This window comes from Scyliorhinus torazame, chromosome 1 (assembly GCF_047496885.1).
Source record: "Scyliorhinus torazame isolate Kashiwa2021f chromosome 1, sScyTor2.1, whole genome shotgun sequence".
Lineage (NCBI taxonomy): Eukaryota > Metazoa > Chordata > Chondrichthyes > Carcharhiniformes > Scyliorhinidae > Scyliorhinus > Scyliorhinus torazame.
Window position 1 is genome coordinate 52,001,789 of NC_092707.1, and position 22,841 is coordinate 52,024,629.

A 22,841-nucleotide genomic window follows, 5' to 3' on the forward strand; every position below is an offset into this window, starting at 1 on the left:
TTCTCCATCACGGACCTCTGGTGGTCCCACCATATTTCTGGTCCACAGTCAATTCTGCACACCTTCTGGATCTTCACTCTCACGGAAATACTTGCAATAGTGCGTGCCCCGACATCTTTTCCTCCAAATAGCTTCTGGAATTTACTTGCCTCTGAACTTAATTCTGACTCTGGGTGAATGTATCAGTCGGGCAAGAGGAAATCAGCAGCCCACTGTTGCCCCAGTCAAAATTACCCTCAACAATGTTCAGTTACAGCTGAAAATGGACAAATTGTTGATTGTTGTTAATTTTATTTTAATGTTAAGAGTGTGTTTTGCAGCGGCACGGTGGCGCAGTGGTTAGCACCGCTGTGTCACGGCGCTGAGGACCCGGGTTCGATCCCAGCTCCGTGTCACTGTCCGTGTGGAGTTTTCACATTCTCCCTGTCTCAAGAACAAAGAACAAAGAAAATTACAGCACAGGAACAGGCCCTTCGGCCGTCCCAGCCTGCGCCGATCCAGATCCTTTATCTAAACCTGTCGCCTATTTCCCAAGGATCTACTTCCCTCTGTTCCCCGCATGTTCATATATCTGTCTAGCTGCATCTTAAATAATGCTATCGTGCCCGCATCTACCACCTCCGCTGGCAAAGCGTTCCAGGCCCCCATCACCCTCTGCGTAAAAAACTTTCCACGCACATCTCCCTTAAACTTTCCCCCTCTCACCTTGAAATCGTGACTCCTTGTAATTGACACCCCCACTCTTGGAAAAAGCTTGTTGCTATCCACCCTGTCCATACCTCTCATAATTTTGTAGACCTCAATCAGGTCCCCCTCAACCTCCGTCTTTCCAACGAAAACTATCCTAATCTGCTCAACCTTTCTTCATAGCCAGTACCCTCCATACCAGGCAACATCCTGGTGAATCTCCTCTACACCCTCTCTAAAGCATCCACATCCTTCTGGTAATGTGGCGACCTGAACTGCACGCAGTATTCCAAATGTGGCCTAACCAAAGTCCTATACAACTGTAACATGACCTGTCGGCTCTTGTACTCAATACCCCGTCCGATGAAGGCAAGCATGCTGTACGCCTTCTTGACCACTCTCGACCTGCGTTGCCACCTTCAGGGTACAATGTACCTGAACTCCCAGATCTCCCTGTACATCAATTTTCCACAGGACTCTTCCATTGACCATATTGTCTGCTCTTGAATTGGATCTTCCAAAATGCATCACCTCGCATTTCCCTGGATTGAACTCCATCTGCCATTTCTCTGCCCAACTCTCCAATCTATCTATATTTTGCTGTATTCTCTGACAGTCCTCCTCGCAATCTGCAACTCCACCAATCTTAGTATCGTCAAGCGGGTATCACCCCCACAACCCAAAGATGTGCAGGGTAAGTGGATTGGCCACGCTAAATTGCCCCTTAATTGAAAAAATGTGTTTTGCCACATTGGTTACACTCTCTTCACAAGGTTGCAGATGAGATGCTAACCAAGACCATATCTGCTTTCACAATTTTTTTAAATTTAAGCAGATCTGGTGCAGTTCCATTTGGAGCTGGAGTACTTGGTCACCGCCTTTGTCCCCTCCAACATGGCGCGCTTGGCAGTTCCCCGGACAGCAGCAGGCACATAGCGATCTGATCTTCTGGGAGCTGATGGTCTGTCGTTTGTTGTAATGGGCCAGGTGGGAAGCCTCATCCGAGATGCGCTCAAAATTGTCATTGACGAACGTGTTCGTGATGTTCATTGCCCGGGAGGAGGTGCTGGTGTCTGGTTGAACTTGTAGATGTAGATAGAGTAACTTTCTTTCCTAATTCCTTTCTGTTTCTTGCCACTCTTGGGCGCTGGCTTCTTGATGATTTTCTTGGCGCCCTTCTTTCCAGCTGATCTCTTTTCTTGTCCTCTGCCAGATTAAGGATCACCTTCAGATATCTCAATGCCCTTGCAAATATTATCCCTCAATCAACACCATTAAAATCAGCTTAACTGGTCTTTTATCTCATTGCTGTTTGTGTGACTTGAGTAAATTGGTTGCTTCATTTCCCTACATTACAACAGTGTCCAAACTTCTAAAGAACTCCAGGAGCTTTGACCCACTTTGGAATGTCTAGAAATGGAAATGTCAAGCAAGTGAATCAAATTGTGGATAGGAATGCAATTTATGAATATGCTTGCAGAGAATTTAAGCTTGATGGCTCACTTAGTTTCCTAAATTTCCTGTCAACAGATATCTTGAAGGAGCAGAGTTCAAAACCACATTCAGATCTTTTCAGTTGGGGATGTACGATCAGACTGAGCATTTCTTTTTCAAAGATTCTAAGAACCACCTGTTACGTTCTTTATAGTCCGAAAAATGAGACACTGAAACAGGTAATTGACCTTTATGTAATCCTAATCCCAATGAAATAAGACTGGATCCATTCATTAGAAAGCAATTTATTGGGAATACTTATTAAGTGACTGACATCCCGTGACCTGTGGGTACCTCGGTGGCTGGGGTGCATCATCAGCCCCGGGAACAATATTTTTGTTTAGTTAGTTAAGTTTCTTTTTGACATTTTGATTTAGTTACAGTGCCTCACCAGAGGTTGCCCCCACCCTTCATTGGTTTACTTCATTGATTTTTGTTTTCTCAAAAAAAGTATAGCTGACAGACAATTGTGAACTGTCAACATTGGTAAAGAGAAACCATTAACTCTCCTCACACGGTTAGCACAGGGAGGAAACTAATGCACTTAACTATCTGAACAGCAGTAAGATGCAGCTTTGTGTATATAAGCTTTTATTCTAGTCTGAAATTAGACAGAGCCACAAGACAAACACAATAGAATAGTTTGCTTTCCACTTTGCCATCATTGAAAGCCTATCTCAGCAGTTTTTGATACGTCGCTGTACCAAGCCCATAGCTCTTCATTTATTTGACCTTCTGCTATTCTCCAATCGTCTGACAGCTTGGTGAAGGGCAAATTCAAAGACAGCATCAGGTATCTATGACTAGAATTTCCACTTGTTGCCAGGATACCCGATACTGCAAACTGATTCTGCTCTTTATCTGAATTACAAATCTTAATATTCAATAGAAACAGAATGTTGCACATGAATTACGTGAAGATTTCACTTGCTTTGGAATCAGAAAGGCCAGAAAGCTCAGAACATTTTTAAAATAATGGATCAACCATTAATCGATTAATGATTAATCAACTCAGATCAATGGGTTTACACAAATACATTTCTCATAAATTCACATAAATCTTTACCTCAATCAGTTCCAACTGTACGGTTACACCTGAATAAAATACCTCAAATTACACCACAAATTCATTTTACTTTGGTGATGCGTAGCATGCAATATTGAAAGTTAATATGACACAACGCCACAGGAAACATTTAGCATTGTAGTGGGAATCATAAATACAATCTAACACTATCTATAATTGTTGATGATTTCAGATCCTCCTCCGAAGTGTATCATGTGCTTATTACACCCACATTGTCAATATTGGTCATTAATCTTAGTACAAATACATATAATCCTCAATAATCTTTCAGTTCAACTAAAAAGATTAGTGCTAAAGAGTGTTTCATACCTTTCATATCACCTTTCAGCTCCTTAAATAAAAATAATCAATTTTTGGTTGTTGATTTACAAGCGAATCTCATTTTGATCTCCCATGATGTTCTATATATTGTGCTGAAATACAAAGGCTCTGCCGGAACTTAAAAGCAATGCCATTTTCAGGGGTTGATTGTTGAACTTGAGCTTACACCACAAACCCTGGCAAATGCCATAAAAGTGCTAAAATCTCAGAAGTCCTGAACAATGACTTGAATTTACATTTCCACAAGTGAAAGTTGTGGGGCTAGATTCTCTGTTTTTGTGACTATGTCCCCATGTCGTTGTAAAAACTGTGGACTTTCACGGCAGAGCAACTGATGTGAAAGGGCCACATATTCCAAGGGGGCTAGCAGTGAACCAGCGTGAAACGAGCAGATTTTGCTGCACATACGGGCCCCCACACATCCGGGTCAGAGGCCGCGCATGTGCATGGCGGTGGCTTCCAGCGGCTGCGCCATGCTCCATGGCGGACTCAGACAGAAGAGCTGGACCCTAGACATAGTGCCCCTGATCGGCTGCCCAAACATTGCTCGGCCGCGTATATGGACCCCCTGCCCTCCGATCGGCCCACCCCCGACCAAGGCGGCCGCAGGCTGAGTCCGCAGCCACTATGTTAGTATCCTGACCAGCAGGACCATATTAGATCCACGCCGTCGGGACTTCAGACGGTCGGGAGCGGAGAATGGCGGAGCGGGCCTTCAGCAATGGTCGCAGGTAAGTGATAAACAGCGCTTTTTGGGGTCCGGAGAATCGGGGAACCGGCTCCGGTCCCGATTCCGTGCGAGGAAATGGATTGTCCGCCCCGGCGCCAGCCGTGATTTCGGTGTCGGCCGCGATTTCGGCGTCAAGGTGCGGAGAATCCAGCCCATGTTGTGCCTGGTGTGTGTGGGGAGTGGGTTCTGTGAGTGTGCAGATAAAGGCACATTGGCCGCCCCACTGAGGCTCAAGGCCCACCTAATGCCTTATTGAGGAGGCTTGTAAATCAGCAACAGCCCACCTAGCTGAAACAAGCATAAAACTGATTTTCTGTAAAATTCAAGACAGATAGAAATGCAAAATAGAAATTCAACTAGACAGAGTTGTACCAGGTCTCAAACGGCCTTTCTAAAGACAAAGTTACACTGTTTTTCCTCTTCTGGCTAATTATAGGCACGAAGGAGGACGAACAACAATATAGTTGATGGGTGAGTGAGTTCTGGTGCACGATAGGATTCAGGCAACATAGCTTTGGATGGGCTGAAATTTATGGAGTGTGGAAGATTGAGGTCAGCCAGAAGAGTACTGGAACAGTTGCGTTTGCTGGTGCAAACGGAGACAGAATAGCTCATGAGGTCACAGGATTCATGGCAGGAACTGAAAATGATGGTTTTGGTCATTGGAGGAAATTGCAGCTCATCCAGTATTGGATGTCCAACAAGCATTCTGACAACCCCGAGGCAGTGGAGGGGTTGAGAAAGGTGTCCAAAATAAGGGCTGGAGTTCCTCAGTCATCAGGGTTCACTTTTTCCCCTGGTTCACTTTTTCCCCTGCCAGTGGATTTACCTGCGGCGTTGGGTGGCTTCAATGGGAAATCCCATTGATAAGCGGCGGGAAGATAGAATCCTGCCGCCAGAGAAAGGTGCACTTCCGAGAAACACATGGCTGGGAGAATCCAGCCCAAGATGTTGGGATGGAAAATTACAACATTCTAACTAGCATTTCAGATTTAATTGCTTAGACGAAGGTATTGAGAGTTTTATATGCAAGTTTTATTTTTTATTTGTTCATGGGACATGGAAGTCGCAGGCTGTGCCAGCATTTACTACCCATCCCTAATTGCCCTTGAGGAGCATTTCAGAGTCAAAGACAGAGTCACATATAAGCCAGACCAGGTAAGGATGGCAGATTTCCTTCCCTGAAGGATATGAGTGAACCAGATGGGTTACGACAATCGACAATGGTTTCATGATCATTACTAGGCTTTTAATTCCAGATTTTTATTGAATTCAAATTTCACCATCTGCAGTGGTGGGATTTGAACCTGGGACCCCAGAGTACTTTGGGTCTCTGGATTATTGACCAATGACAATACCGCTACGCCACCGCCTCCAGACAATATTGCAGACAATACTAAATTGGGAGACATTGTGGGCGAGATTCTCCGACCCCCCGCCGGGTCGGAGAATCGCCGGGGGCTGGCGTGAATTCCACCCCGCCGGTTGCCAAATTCTCCGGCACCGAATATTCGGCGGGGGCGGGAATCGCGCCGCGCCGGTTGGCGGGGCCCCCCCCCCCCGGCGATTCTCCGGCCCGGATGGGCCGAAGTCCCGCTGCTAAGATGCCTGTCCCACCAGCGTGGATTAAACCACCACTCTTACCGGCGGGACAAGGCGGCACGGGCGGGCTACGGGATCCTGGGGGTGGCGCGGGGCGATCTGGCCCCGGGGTTGCCCCCACGGTGGCCTGGCCCACAATCAGGGCCCACCGATCCCTGGGCGGGCCTGTGCCGTGGGGGCACTCTTTTCCTTCCGCTTTCGCCACAGTCTCCACCATGGCAGAGGCGGAAGATACTTCCTCCACTGCACATGCGCTGGGTGCCGTGAGCGGCCGCTAACACTCCCGCACATGCGCCTCCCGGCAATGTCATTTCCGCGCCAGCTGGCGCGGCACTTCCGCCAGCTGGCGGGGCGGAAATCAGTCCGCCGCGGGCCTAGCCCCTCAACATTAGGGCTCAGCCCCCCAAGATGCGGAGGATTCCGCACCTTTGGGGCGGCGCGATGCCCGACTGATTTGCGCCGTTTTTGGAGCCGGTCGGCGGACATCGCGCCGATACCAGAGAATTTCGCCCTGTAAGCTGTGCAGTTGGGAGAATCATGAAGAGTTATTTCAATTGAGGCCATGGAGGAATGGTTGAACAAAAGGTTGCCTTTGCTTATCTCTGCGGTGCAGAAAATTCTGATCACTAAATGTGCTCTGTGTTAACATAATAAATTGCAGTCACAAAAAAAGAATAAATTTGATTCGTCTCACACAAGAATATTACTAATACTTAAGATTCTATGCTACAAAATGTGCTGATTTTATATTGCCTTTACATTGCTATAGTAACATGAAAATATCAACTGACTACAAAAACTTTAGTACCCCTGGGAAAGATAATCATTGCTATGATGGGCAGACAGAAAATAGACTTGTTAAATGAATACTTTGCATCCCTTTCCACAATGAGGGAAGAAAGTAATGCCAATGGTACAAGGGAACTTTAAAATCAGGGGCGGGATTCTCCCCTACCCAGCGGGGCGGGGATCCCGGCGTGATGGAGTGGCGGGAACCACTCCGGCGTCGGGCCGCCCCAAAGGTGCGGAGACTCCGTACCTTTTAGGGGCCAAGCCCTCACCTTGAGGGGCTAGGCCCGCGCCGGAGTGGTTTCCGTTCCACCGGCTGGCGTGGAAGGACTTTGGCGCCACGCCAGACAGGGCCAAAAGGACTTTGCCGGCCAGCGTAAGTCCACGCATACGCGGGAGCGTCAGCGGCTGCTGATGTCATCCCCGCGCATGCGCAGGGGAGGGGGTCTCTTCCGCCTCCGCCATGGTGAAGACCATGGCGAAGGCGGAAGAAAAAGAGTGCCCCGACAGCACAGGCCTGCCCGCGGATCGGTGGGCCCCGATCGAGGGCCAGGCCACCGTGGGGGCACCCCCCCGGGGCCAGATCGCCCCCCCCCCCCCCCCCAGGCCCTCCAGCCCGCCCGCGCCGCCTGCTTCCGCCGGTAAGGTAGGTGGTTTAATCCACACCGGCGGGAAAGGGTTGACAGCGGCGGGACTTCGGCCCATTGCGGGTCGGAGAATCGCCGGGGGTGGACCCACCGACCGTCGCAGGGCGATTCCCGCCCCCGCCGAATCTCTGGTGGCGGAGAATTCGGGACACGGCGGGGGAGGGATTCACGCCAGCCCCCGCCGATTCTCCGACCTGGTGGGGGGTCGGAGAATCCCACCCCAGGCAAGTGGAGAAATTTAATGAAGTAATACAAGAAAAAGAGGTAATGGAGAAAATAACAGGACTTAAGGTAGAGAAATTACTCAGTGCTGATCACTTCCACCAGGGTGTTAAAAAAGGTGAGAAAATGGCACATGCATTAGTTCTTTTTTTTATGAAGCTCTCTATGTTCAGGAATTCTGCCTTTGGATTGGACAATAGCAAATGTCACTCCATTATCTAAGAAGAGGGAAGGAAATCATGGGCAGGATTCTCCGTTTGGGATTCTCTGTTTGGGAGACTATGCTCTCCCGCTGGAGCTGAATTGCACCTGATTTACAAGTCTCAATCTTTAAGCATGCAAATTTGTTTCGCGACTGCGAGGGATTCCCTTGGGAGTCCTGCTAATGGGCAACCCAATAGCGATGTCCCATAGCAATGCAATTCAACATCATTGTCCCCAGGATTCTTGGGGTAATCTCCCAGTGTGGGGGTGACACGAACCCCCCGCCCCCCCCCACCCCCACCAGAGACACCCTAATTAAAGAGACCCGCAATGTTTATAAACTGTAAACATCAAGCTTTGATTGACAGCTCCTGGACCACATCAAAAGTTAAGTGCTTTCTGTCCGTTTCACTGCTGACCCCTTCAACATCACTCAACCATGAGGGGAGATGAATGGAAAGTGTTTAACTCTGTTTGATGCGGTCCAGGAGCTGTCAATCAAAGCTTGATGTTTATAAACATTGTGGTTAGTTTCACAGCTGACCACTTCGAAGTTACTCAACAGTGAAGGGAGATGAATGGAGCAATGCTGACAGCTGGAGCTGGGTGTGTGTGGAAGCTGCCAATTATGTGCTAGTAATATCAATATCAAAGATAAATTAAGGAATGGTTTGCAGATCAAAGATCTGAGGGGGTTTAAACCCAGCTGACTAATTTTCCCTTTCCAAGAATTGACAGATGCGGCATATTGCCTGGGTGAGTTTTAAAGCTGTAATATTTTTCACTGCCTCTGTCTGGACGGCTCTCTAGCTTCCAGACAGGGATCTCTCTTCTTGGGGGGGGGGGGGGGGGTCTGTGGGGTGTTCTCTTTATTACGAGGTCTCTGTGGGGAGTCACTTTATTTAAGGGTCTGTGCTAGGGTCTCTTTAATTAAGGGATTTCCCATTTCATGTGGTCCAGGAGCTGCCAATCAAAGCTTGATGTTTGTAAACGTTGTGGTTAGTTTCACAGCTGACTACTTCAAAGTTACTCAATCATGAAGGGAGATAAGGCAGCATGGTGGCACAGTGGTTAGCACTGTTGCCTCATGGCACCGAGGTCCCAGGGTCGATCACGGCTCTGGGTCACTATCCGTGTGGAGTTTGCAAATTCTCCCTGTTTGCATGGGTTTCGCCACCACAATCCAAAAGATGTGCAGGTTAGGTTGATTGGCCACGCTAATTTGCCCCTTAATTGGAAAAGATTAATTGCGTACTATAAATTTATTCAGAAAAAAAAATCATGAAGAGAGATGAATGGAAAGCACTTAACTCTGTTCGGGTGGTCCAGGAGCTGTCAAAGGTTGATGGACTTTTGGGGGGGAAACTGCCTTACAGAGTTTCCCCCTTGGCCCACCACAAGGTCCACTGCATCCGGTACACGTTTATCAAGACCTGCACCAATTCCCGCCCACATGATTCCCAGCCTAGAGGACCAAAGAGGGCCCGGAGAATCTGGTGTCCGGCCTGTTAATAGGCTCTTAATGATGCAGTTGCATCCTCCCACTTGCGCGGGGCACGAACCTCGTCCTGACACCAGCAGGGGACCGGAGCATCGGAGGCACCGATCCCGTTTATTTCCCCAATGCTGGATTCTGCACCGCATCGGGAACTTCACTATAGCCCCATGTAACTACAGACCTGACACATCAATGTCAGTTGTGGGTTTAATGACCAAGTAAGCCAGCAGTAGGAAGCAAAAGATTTATTTTACTATTTATAATAATACGCCCACGGAAATAACTCTCCACAATCACAGTCCCCATTGGGGCAACCAAATGCAGCTTTAATGTTCAGTTCTAACAAGACTCAGCTGGTGGCCTCCCCCTCCCCCCACCTGGGAAGCTTGTACGCCATGAACCCCACAGGAAGATCGATCATGGTTTCCCTGTGGGCCTCGTGGGATTATAAAGCCCCTCCCCTCAAAGTCCGAAGGTTCCCCCTCTGTCGTCATCTGAGGGGGCCTCCTGCTCCGCTTTGCCCGTGGCGGTTCTGGGTTGGGCAGTGTAAACCGGCTTGTTGAACATCTTTTTCTGGCCGACCTCTGGAGGGCTGTCACCGGAACTTTGATCCGGACACGACAACACGCTTCTGAGAGGACGCTTCTGTGTCCATATCCGAGTTGGAGTCATCTCCTTCCTGCTGGTCCAGCCGATGGGTCATGGCGAGTTGGGTCCCCTGGCTGAGGGGTGGTTCTTGGCACGGTTGAGGCATGAACGTCGTCGGTTGGGCATCGTGTAGCACAGGCTGCCGCTCCTTAAGGTGGTCCACATGTTTTCGTTGGACTTTCCCTTTGATCTTAACTTCATAGGAGACCGGCCCTGTTCTCTCAAGCGCAACGCCAGGGTGCCAGAGCGCCCCGTCTCCAAAGTTGCGGAATAGACTGTGTCTCCCAATGAACCTTCCACCCTGGTGGCTGACAGTCCTGGTGGTGCCACCTCTGCGCTTCTTACTGCACCTTCACTTTCCTGCCTAGGTTCAGGAAAATCAGGCTTAACCGCATCTTAAGCCTGCGGCCCACCAGCAGTTCTGCTGCTGCTACCCCTGTCATCACGTGTGTTGTCGTCCGGTAGTAAAAAAGGAATCATGCCAGTCACGTGTCTATGAAACATGTGTTGGCTTCTTTATGCCCCTTTTGAACGTCTGGATCTCCCTTTCCACCAGGCCATTAGATGAGGGATGGTGTGGGGCAGTTCTGACGGGCCGGGTGCCGTTCCATTTAGCGCATGTGGCAAACTCTTCGCTCGTAAACAATGTCCTGTCGTCTGTTACCAAGACCTCGGAGATCCCATGGGTACTGAACGAGCACCTTAGCTTCTCACTGGTGGCCGTTGACGTCATTGAGTCCATGATAATGAGGAACATGGACCCCATGAAAGGCACTGCAAGGTCTGCATGCAGTCTCACCCGTAGATACCCTGGTCATTTCCAGGGATGAAGGGAGGCTGCCAGTGAGAGCTTTTGGTGCTCCTGACATGCCGGACAACTGCGTTTGACCTGCTCTATGTCTCCATCGATGCCAGGCCACTGGACATAGCTCCGAGCCAGCACCTTCATCTTTGAGGGGAACGGGTGACCACTGTGTAGATCCCTCAGGAGGGACTCCTGACCCTTTGGTGGGATGACCATGCGAGCTCCCCGCAATATGATACCAGCCTCCACACTTAATTCCTGGCGTTTCTGGCCAAAAGGCTGTTGGGCTTCTGCGGGGGGGGGGGGGGGGGGGGGGGGGGGGGGGTGTCTCCCCACAATCTGCCACAGGCGGAGCTTTGCTAATTTAGGATTCCGCTGAATCCATGTTCGAACTTGAACAGCCATCACCAGCACAGGATCCATAAAATTAAGCGTTGCCTCTACTTCATCCCCCATTGTTGGGGCGGGCACTCATGGACAACGGGAGACGACTAAGCGCGTTAACATGGGCTGTCTGTGTACCCGACAGTTTTGGGAAGAGTGCTCATATACAGCGAGCAGAAGAGCCCAACGCAGAATCCAGGCTGATGCAATGGGGGGAATCCCCATGTCCTCTTTAAAGAGGCCCAGCAAAGGCTTGTGATCAGTCACAATGAAGAAGTGCCGTCCGTAGGCGTGCTGATGTAATTTAACTCAAAATATAACCGCCAAGCCTTCCTTCTCTATTTGAGCATAACGCTGTTCCATGTCTGTCAGAGTCCTTGAAGCAAAAGCAGTAGGCCACTCTGTGCTGTTGTCGCATCTGTGGGCCAGCACCGCCTCGATGCCATAGGGGGAGGCATCGCATGGCAGGACGAGGGGCCGAGCTGGGTCACAATGAATGAGGAGCTGTAAGGATGATAGATGCTTTTTCATCCTGGCGAATGCTTCATTCTGTAAGGCACCCCACTTCTGGTCCTTCTTTAGCAGTAAGTATGGGTGGCCAAGTTAGAGATGAACTTCCCCTAATATTCACTAGGCCTAAAAATGACCGGAGTTCAGTGGCGTTCCTCGCAGTTGGAGCCCTTTTTATGGCCTGAACTTTGTTCTCCACAGGGTGTAAGCCATCCCTGTCCACCACGGACTTCAAGTAAGTTACCGCCTTCTCTCTGAACACGCACTTTCTCCTCTTCAGCCGGGCGCCGACTTCGGAGAACCATCTGAGCACTTCCTGCAGGTTGTCCATGTGCTTCTTATTGATGGTATCCGTCATGGGCACATCACCTAGATATATGGCTACCTTCGTCACTCATTGGAGGATTGCTGGAGCAGACATGATCCCAAACGGAAGGTGGGTGTATTCAAATAACCCTTTTTGGGTGTTTATAGTTGCGAGATTCCTGGATGCGCGGTCCAGCTCCATCTGTAAATATGCATGGCTCATATCGAGCTTTGTAAAGGAACACCCTCCAACCAGTTTCTCGGAAAAACCTTCCACCTTGGGCATCAGGTAACAGTCCAGACATGAAGCCCTGTTACCGAGACCTTGTAACCCAAAAAATTTGGACGGACTTGTCCAGCTTCATTACCGGTACAACGAGTGTGGCCCACTCCGCAAACTGTACTGGGCGGATGATTCCCAGAGCCTTTAGGCACTGTAGTTCTTTGGCGAGCAAAGTTTAGGGAACGGACCTTGCCCTAAGTATCTGGGTTGAGCTTCTGGGTCCACAAAAATATGAGCCTTGGCCCCCTTTACTCTGCCCAGACCCTCCCTGAACACTTCAGGGTAATTTTCTAGGACGTCATATAAATTTCCAGTGCCATCCAGAATATCTGTTGCCAGTCAAAACGGAGGACTCGCAACCAGTCATGCCCCAGCAGATTAGGTCCCGGTCCCCATACCACGACGAAGGGAAGCCTGATCGCTTGCTGTCCATGTGTTATCAGAGTCACGGTGGTCTTCACAATGCTCAGTGGTTCACCAGAATACGTTGCCAACCTCACCTTGGTGTCTCGCAATGTCAGCGACAAGATCCCTGCACAAAGCTGGTGAAAGATCTGTTAGTCCACAATGGAGACAGAAGCTCCAGTGTCCATCTCCATCAGCAAAGCATGCCTGTTCACTTGCAATGTGACCCTGCTCGGTGCTACCTTCGGGGCTGTGATACAGTTCAACTGCATCATACAGTCTTCTCCTGTAGGGTCCACGTGCAAGACCCTGGCTCGTGGCAATCTTGGCGGCTGCTCTGGTGGCGTTCTCTTTGCTGGTTCTGCCAGCTTTGGCCACCACATGCCCTCCGACTACACACCTGGCAATGCGGTCGGCCCTCCCTTTCATCCTCGGGGAAGGTATCACCAGGGTCTGCAGTGGCTCCCGTGTATTGGGCCCAACTGCGGAATTGTACCTTGGGTTGCCTCTTGGGAGGTGATCTGGCACTGCCCTGTCATGTAGCGGGAGTCCGATACAGAGGGCGGGCCAAACGATGGATGCCATAGTCCATGGACCCCTGAGGCTCTTGCACCCCTTTCTCAGCACAGAATAGTGACAGCTCAATGGCCCGTTTCAAGTCTAACATGGGCTCCGCCAACAGCTTCCTTTGTGTGGCCATGTTGTTCATTCCACAAACAAGCCTATCCCTCAATCCCTCCGAAAGGGACGGCCCGAACTGGCAGGGCACCGCCAGCCGCCTAAGGTGGATAAAAAGGTCAGTGACCAACTCACCGGGAGACTACACAGCCACGTTGAACCCATAACATTGCATTATAACAGAAAGTTTCAGATCAGAATGTTCAGCCACTAGTGCAACCAATTCATCGAATGATTTGGAGTCCAGTGCAGCTGGGCAAGTAAGACTCTATAATTCCAAAAGTCGGAGCCCCGTAGGCGGTCAAGAGGATAACTTTTTGATGGTCTCCCCCCAAGATACCATTGGCCTGAAAGAAGTACCTCATACGTTCTGCGTATTGGCTCCAATCCTCCAGGCCTACATCAAAGGCCTCTGCCTTACCAAATAGCAGCAGATTCAAACTTTATATCCTCATGTTTCTGGGGTGTCTGCTCCCCAGTTACTCCACAGGATACGGCCGGGGGCGCGTTTCGCTGCTCCTGTCTCACCCAGCCTGAGGGAGGAAGGTTGGGCGACACAGGAGTTCCAGAATCCCAGCGAGGGTAAATCGGGTGTGAGTGGCAGTCCACCGGGATTGTCACTCTGCGGAAGTTACAGGCCATTGCAAGTTGAGTAGGTGGGAGCAGCAAGTGTCAGAGGGACAGAGATGAAGTTAGTGGGCAAGACTGTGACAAATCAAAATGAAAGTGGAGAAATCTGAGCTTGAAGTCTGAGAAAGGTAAGCGAACATTTTCCAAATGGTGACTAGGAGCTGTAAAAGTTCAAAAAGATTTAGATCTCCATGTGCACAAATCACCTGAAGCCAGTGGACCAGGACAAAGAACAATCAGAAAGGTTGATGAAAAGTTGGCCTTGGTTTCAAGGGAATGCACCAGAATGAGACCAAAACTTAAAGGGTTAAATTATGCAGACAAGTTGCATAAAAATGGCTTGTACTCAGTTGAGTTTAATTGAAATAATTAAAATAATTAAGAGTTTCGATGAGGCAGATACAGAGAAATGATTGCCTCACATGGGGAAATCCTGAATACGCTGGCTGGAGATGATATGTGACATCAGTCAGGCTGTATTACATTCTTTCATGATGCAGGCCACAGGGTGCATGCTGTTTACCAGGGCTGATGGTTCCATCATGCTTCCCATGGATCCCAAGAAACAGCAGGAATGGTCTTGGGATTTGCAGCTATTGCTGGGTTCCCACCTATGCAGGGTGCCATCAGCAGGGCATCATTTCCACACAGCAATTTATGCCTTTAGCTCACCAACTTTAGTCAGAGTATAATTTCTGCATTTACATGCAGACACATCAAAGAGCCTTTGTTTGCTTTGCAATCTTACTTTTCTTAATGAACCGGAAGCAAAATACTGGAGATCTGAAACAAGACTGAAACAGAACACAATTCCGGACTTGTTTAGCAGCCGATTTGAACCCCCCCCACCCCACACACACACACACACAAAAAAAAGACCACGCCCACACCCACAAAGCCCACCCCTGACCTCCATTAAGCATTGAAGTGGTGTTGAATTGACTGGTGAATACAATTCATTAGTGCCAATAGGAAATGCAAGTCTCTATTTAAAGTGTTGCCAGCAGAAAAATCTTCTATTTTCACATGCAGATCAGGAGATGTCACTGGAGCCTATAAATATTCAGAATACGAATTGACCTCATCATTCACGAGTTCAACAAAGTTACAAGTGAATTGTGAAGATCAACTTGCATGGTTAATATTTATGATATTCAGCGAGTCTCAGTCAGACTTTCCTAATGATGGAAATTTCAGAATTCATCATCTGCAATAAAGAATAATCACAATTTTATGGCGTCAATAACGGAGATTTACTTATGCAGAGTGAAAATGACTTCCCATTTATCTAGAGCTGCTTTTATACTGTGTTACGATGCTGTTGTCACTGATTTTCCAGTGCACTGGCCTCATTCAGCCAGCTGCAACCTAAGAGTAACCTGACAAAAGCTGGACTTAATGAGTTCTGGTGTTTATCATAGAATTTACAGAGCAGAAGGAGGCCATTCAGCCCATCGAGTCTGCACCAGCACTTGGAAAGAGCACCCTACCCAAGGTCAACACCGCCACCCTATCCCCATAACCCAGTAATCCCACCCAACACTAAGGACAATTTTGGACACTAAGGGCAATTTATCATGGCCAATCCACCTAACCTGCACATCTTTGAACTGTGGGAGGAAACCGGAGCACCCGGAGGAAACCCACGCACACACGGGGAGGATGTGCAGACTCCGCACAGACAGTGACCCAAGCCAGAATCGAACCTGGGACCCTGGAGCTGTGAAGCAATTGTGCTATCCACAAGGCTACCGTGCTGCACCCGTGTTAAATTTAGGTTACTTTCAGTTGCATAAGATCTTCACATTGTCAACCACGACAGTGAGGGAGAGGGTGGTGCAGTGGCAATGTCACTGGATTAATACTGTAAGAGCCCTTCATCAACCCAAGCATGCTCGGAGGAGACATGTTCAAATCCTACCAGGGCCGTTGGTGGAATTTAAATTTAATTCATAAATCTGAAATTAAAAGCTAGTCTCGGTAATGGTGAGCATGAAACTATCAGAGCTGCCGTCAATTGTCCTAAAAATCCATCTCATCCACAAATATATGTTCAGGAGGGAAATTTGTCATCTTTATTTGGTCTGATTTGCAATGTGGTTGATTCTTAATTGCACTGTTGCTTCACATCACCAGGGTCCCAGGTTCGATTCCGGCTTGGGTCACTGTCTGTGCTAAGTCTGCACGTTCTCCCCGTGTCTGCGTGGGTTTCCTCCGGGTGCTCCGCTTTTCTCCCACAAGACCCGAAAGACATGGGGCGTGTTTCTCCGACCCCCGCCGGGTCGGAGAATCCCGGGGGGGGGCGGCGGCATGAATCCCGCCAGCGTGAATCCCGCCCCGCCGCTCCGAAGCCGGCTGCCATATTCTCCGGCGCCGGTTTTCGGGCAGGGACGGGGATCACGCCACGCCAGTCGGGGGCCGTTGGCAGCGCCCCCCCCCCCGGCAATTCTCCGGGCCCCGATGGGCCAAGCAGCCATCGGTTTCTGGCCAGTCCTGGATTGGACATGGTCCCACACGACGGGACCTGGCAGGTAAGTTGGCTGGTGCAGTCCTCGGGGCGGTGCAGGGGGATCCGACCCCGGGGGGGACCCCCACGGTGGCCTGGCCTGCGATCGAGTCCCACCGATCTGCGAGCGGGCCTGTGCTATGGGGGCACTTCTTCCTTCCGCGCTGGCCCCTGTAGGGCTCCACCATGGCCAGCGCGGAGATGACATCCCCCTGCGCATGCGCCAGAATACGTCGGCCGGTCTGCGCATACGGCAAACCACGCCGGCAGTTCTGTGCAAACGCTAACTCGCGCAGTCCCTTCGACACCAGCTGGTGCAGCGCCAGCCCCTCCGCCGCCAGCCTAGCCCCCGGAAGTGCACAGAATTCCGCAACTTCCGGTCGGACCGACGCTGGAGTGGTTCGCTCCATTTTCTACGCCGGCGTCAGGCCACCTCGCTGATCCAGCAGATTCCCGCCTATGCTGTTAGGTAATTTGGACTCTCTGAATTCTCTCTCCCGAACAGGCGCCGGAATGAGGCGACTAGGAGATTTTCACAGTAACTTCATTTCAGTGTTAATGTAAGCCTACTTGTGACAATAAAGATTATAAAAATAGAGTAATGCTGATAGACATTTGGAATCATCAAAAAAAACACTGTTACCACCCAAGTATGATCCTCCAAGTCTTCCTCTATTCCCAGTAGCCACAATGATCGAACTTATCAGATCCCAGTATTAAAATGTGTTAATAACAGTTGACTGCAGTCAATCCTGTTTTATACAACCAGTGACTATACAATTCAATCAATCCCAATTTACAAAAAGGAAAATGATTGGAATATTCCTGGTTGCCATTTTTGCGTGTTCCAGTTCACATTAAATGTAGCGCTGTTTAAACGATGGCCAGGATTTTACACTGGGGCAGGATCCCTCCACCGCGCTGTCTAAAATGTCAAAGGCCAGCCCCTCCCCACTCGACTGACTTGCCCCACTGTAATTTAATGGGCGGCAGGCCATTATATGGCTCCAAGTAGGGCTTTAGCCCCCATCAAATTAATCAAATGCTCGGCAGCTCTCTGATCCCAGCAGCACCACCAGGAGGTGTGGCCACTGCTGGGATTGCAACCAGTCCCCAACGACCAATTGTCACTGCCACCAGATGCAAACGTACCTGGGAGGGGAGGTCTTGCCGGGCCAAGTTGACAGGCCCCGACGTGGACAATAGGGTTCTGGGTGGACAGGCCAGCAGGGTAAGGGAGTGGAGACTGTGGCGGGGAGTGTGGGTACAGGGAGACTTCGAGGAGCCGCCAATAGACCCAGCGAGCCTGAAAAAGGAGATACCTTCATCTCATCCAGCTCAGCCCAAGCAGTGAAAGTTTCTGGACTTCACTCTTGGTATCTGCCTTTGCCCACAATGGGGAAAATTGTGGCAGGGGCAGCACATAGGTAGCCAAGAACAACACCCCGGGCATGGTCCAATTTGTAGCTTACCCACCTGGAGAGCATAAAATTCAGCCCATTGGGCAAGATTTTCCTGCCCCCATGGTATGTTTTCCGGCAGCAGAGACAACAGCCCATTAGTTGCTAGCTTCCAGTGTTTCCAAAGTCTACAGCGGTTTACGTGGCCTGTCTGTACCGCTGACGGCGAACCCGAGAGGATCCTGCATGCGGAGAAGGATCGGATAATCCACCCTATGTTCCAGTACAGAGAACTTAAGACCTTATATTAATAGCACGAACGAGCATTTTGATTGTGCCTTTGACATAGACCTAGATATTTTACACCGGCCAAAATGAAAGTCTGCTCAACAGGCCAAAGAAAGGAATAGCGTGACTGTAACAAGCAGTATGATGTCGGAGATAGATGATGAGGGAGACAGATGATGTGGGAGATAGATGATGAGGGAGATAGAAGGTGATAGATAAAAAGGAGTGGCATAATAACATAATAATGACTGAAAATCATCTTGCGTGTGCAACAGAAATATATGGCTGGGCATTCTCTTTATTAATATGAAATGCAAATTTTCTTTTGCAGATGCATATCCTTTATAGATCAATTCCCCCTCACCTGGCCTCGATAAGCTGACATCTGAGAGCCTTTGTGTGCCGTTCTTGTAGTATCTCTAAGCCCAGGTGTATCTCTCCTTGAATCTCTTCATCTGGGTTAATCCGAGTAAGGTTTATCCAGTTGTCAATTCCTAGAAGAATATTAGTTCCCATTATATAAATATCAAATATAAAAACAAGCTGGAAAACAGCAGACAGGCAAGACTTTGAAATCAACCAAGTACTATATCAAAAACAATTCTCTTCCATTAGATGTTTTTTCATAACGTGGAGATATTTTCTCTGATTTGACCTTTTAACTGTGCTCATTATGGCATCTCAGAATTTTTCTTCAGGAGATGAAATAAATTTTGCAATGAGTAAATTGTACATGATCTGCGGAGGAGGAGCCTTCTCGCCAAAATGACACTTGCATCTACTGGGCTCATCTAAGTGTGTCCTCCCACTCAAACCACAAACTCTGGCGCAGTCAGTACTGGAGAGCAACAACATGCACGAGGCACGTGGGGGCCTCCAGATTTCATTTATATACACATTATGGCAAGGTCGAAAGATGTATATCTTGTAGAGCAAGATTTGTTTTTTAGCTCTCAAAAATTCACAACTCATAATTTTCCTTTGTTATTTCACTCAAAATCTTGGTAATGGGGGGACATGTGATGCGGATGTCGGGGTAGCTGTGTTCCCTTCGAGCTCTGGCGCTATAAATCTTTTCATTTATTATTCTCACACAGCTGATTTTCAGTTAAATTGGAAGGAAGAACTCCATATTATGTCCCTGGAGGATTTCTGGCTGAATTCTGCTGATAAAATGCCGAGAAATGCTGGGAAAACCACTGACAAGAAAGATCAGCCGGAGGCAACTGGGAAGGTATCTATTTTTCAACATGACGACTTGACGACTGAGTCAGCTCTTGATCCGGCACTTTCCAAGGCATTAGGACTGATGACTGCTGATATTATCAAGGTTATTGATGAGTGACTCGGTCTATTAGCACAAAATATTACAGAACTGCAGAATACTGGGAAAAGGCTTGACAAAGCTGAGGCGAGAATTCTGACTGCGGAAAAGGCAATTTTCTCGGTAGAGGCCCATTTACAGTCTATTGAAAAACAGCTGCTCACAATGCCGGAACCTTGAGATGATTGAAAGAACTGAAGCCGGAGGAAAGATGTTTGGATTATCGGTTTACTAGAGGGAGCTGAGGGTAAGCTACCAGTTAAGTTCCTTGAGTGCTGACTGTCACGCTTTCTCAACATAGAAATGAAAGACGAACGCATTAAACTGTAAAGGGCACATTGTTCACTTTTTCCGAGGCCCAGGGACAACTAACGGCCCCGGCCCATAACTTCGCGTTTCCACAACTAAAGATCATCAAAAAATGATGGAGGCAACTAGACATTGCAGGACCTTACTCTTTGATGGATCGGGGATCTCTTTCTATCAAGATTTTTCAGCGGCGGTACAACAGAGTTGCAAGGGTATCGATGAAGTCACAAGACGACTGAAGGCCATTGGAGCATGATACCGTATCCAGCCGTACTAAGGGTAGCATTCAATAACTCCACAAAAACATTCAATAACCCAGTTAAAGCAATAGCTCTGTTGAAGGCAATAATCCAGTTGCCTCAACTGAATGACGTACGGACAGGCTGCAGTCGATTGAATCGGGCCGGGATGTGGCCGGCAGATCACACAAAAGGCCTGTTCCGGGATGCCTGACGGTCGATAGGCCCCGCGAGATCTAATGACCTCACGAGACGTCGCGATCTGGATCCCGCACACAGTAGGTCCAGGTGGAATGGCACTTGGGGGATCTCCCAGGCAATTAGAGGCCCCCAGGTGGTTGGAATCTCAGCAGGGTGGCACTCTGGCATTGCTGATGCCAGATGGGCACTGTGGCACTGCCAGCCTGGCACTACAGCAGTGCCACCTGGGTGCCCCCCCTGCACCCCCAACACCCACGCACGGCAGCCCCGGCCCGATCACACCTGCGCAAAAAATGCCAGCTTGGCAGTGCCAACCTGGCACCTTGGCAGTGCCCTGCCAGCTGGCAGTGCCAGGCTGGCATCCAAGTGGCACTGCCAGGGTGCACAGGTGGCATCAGTAATGCCAGGGTGCCACGCTTCCCAAAGGAGACCCCCACAAGTGCCATTCGACTTGTCGCCATCTGTGGAGACCAGTACTGAACTGCGCTCGCCCTAGGTGTCCGGGGCAAGGGAGATTGATTCCGCAACTCTGGAAACTCAGGAACGAGCTATCTCGCTCTAATATGCAGATTTGCAAAAAAGTGATCCTGCCCACAATGGGCGGGATAAACATCGCCATGTCTCATGAGATTGCGTTAAATATTACGAGGCATTGCGAGCCGGGTAGATTCCAGAAATGGGGTCTCCCGGCTTTTATTGACCACTCCGCACCGCAACGAGCTGCTGTTCGGTCTCAGCGTGGCCATTAAATCACGCTCTATGTTTAAAACCCTAACCATTTATTGTTGAAATTAATCACTACAGTCCGAATAGCTTTGGATTCCCTGTTGACTCAACGTGCTGAGTGGAGTATAACATTTGCCAAACAAAAGCTATAAGAATTTGGAAATAAACCAAGTAGGTACTTAGCTCTCCTTACAAAGAAAAAAGCAGATTATTGGACTATTTCTTCTGGATTGGATTCAAAGGGCAACAAGGGGGTTAAGAATGAGGATATTAATAAGGTATTGAAAAGTTTTTATGTCATTTTATATAAAACAAATCAGTCTGAAGATGCATTAATATATATGAGGCAAATTTTGTCTTTTTTTGAACACCCAACAATTTCAGCAGACCAAGGTCGACCTTAAATGCTCCCATTTCTAAAGACAAATTATTATCTGGGTTGAAGGGTCTATAATATGGTACGGCTCTGGGACCTCCGATATTGGAAGTGAATTTTTTAAGAAATTCAAAGATATGCTAATAGACTCTATGATTGGTATGTATAACCATTCATTTGATGTAGAACAGCTACTTCAGTCTCTTAAAGAAGCAAATATTTAATTTTGAAGGCAGGTAAAAGTCCGGAAGATTGCATCTCCTATGGACCAGCCTCACTTTTAAATGCAGGTCTGAAATTCCGTTCTAAAATACCGGCGCTGCGTTTGGAGTTATTTCTTCTTTTAATTATCCACGTTGATCAGACTGGGTTTATAAAAGGCCAAAATACATGTAACAACGTTAGAAGGCTATTAAATATCATTCAGGTTGCTCAAAAACAGGCAATAGACAGCTTGGTGCTTTGAATTTCTTTAAATTAGTTTTTTAGGCGGGATCAGGAAGTCGACCCGCGGACGTCTGGGAAGACCCTCACCAATAAATTCTGGTGGAGAGGAAACCCGAGACACTACACGTGTAGTGTCTCCCACCCGCCCTCCTCCTCTAACCTAATAATAAAACCCATTGGTCTGAGGTAAGTACCATATTTTTATTATATTATTATTATTTTTGATAAAAATTTAATTTAGTTGTTAGCCAGATCTTGGTAGAAAGTTAGAGGAATGGCAGGGAAGGGAGTACAATGTTCCTCCTGCAGGATGTTTGAGGTGAGGGATGCAGTTAGTGTCCCTGCTGATTTTACCTGCAGGAAGTGCTGCCATCTCCAGCTCCTCCAAGACCGAGTTAGGGAACTGGAGCTGGAGTTGGAAGAACTTCGGATCATTCGGGAGGCAGAAGGGGTCATAGATAGCAGCTTCAGGGAATTAGTTACACCAAAGATTGGAGATAGGTGGGTAACTGTAAGAGGGACTGGGAAAAAACAGTCAGTGCAGGGATCCCCTGCGGTCGTTCCCCTGAGAAACAAGTATACCGCTTTGGATACTTGTGGGGGTGACGACTTACCAGGGGTAAGCCATGGGGTACGGGCCTCTGGCACGGAGTCTGTCCCTGTTGCTCAGAAGGGAAGGGGGGAGAGGAGCAGAGCATTAGTAATTGGGGACTCTATAGTCAGGGGCACAGATAGGAGATTTTGTGGGAGCGTGAGAGACTCACGTTTGGTATGTTGCCTCCCAGGTGCAAGGGTACGTGATGTCTCGGATCGTGTTTTCCGGGTCCTTAGGGGGAGGGGGAGCAGCCCCAAGTCGTGGTCCACATTGGCACCAACGACATAGGTAGGAAAGGGGACAAGGATGTCAGGCAGGCTTTCAGGGAGCTAGGATGGAAGCTCAGAACTAGAACAAACAGAGTTGTTATCTCTGGGTTGTTGCCCGTGCCACGTGATAGTGAGATGAGGAATAGGGAGAGAGAGCATTTAAACACGTGGCTACAGGGATGGTGCAGGCGGGAGGGTTTCAGATTTTTGGATAACTGGAGCTCTTTCTGG

General features: G+C 48.8%; 1 protein-coding gene across 2 annotated transcripts in view; it reads right to left on the bottom strand.

Annotated features, from left to right (window-relative positions):
- The window catches only part of rasal1a (RAS protein activator like 1a (GAP1 like)), a 386,120-nt gene that overhangs the window by 291,973 nt on the left and 71,306 nt on the right, over positions 1–22,841 (bottom strand). For both annotated transcript variants that reach the window (XM_072492394.1, XM_072492310.1), the window contains exon 5: positions 18,489–18,618. In XM_072492394.1, the coding sequence (XP_072348495.1) occupies positions 18,489–18,618 (130 nt within the window). The remainder of the gene's footprint in view (positions 1–18,488; positions 18,619–22,841) is intronic.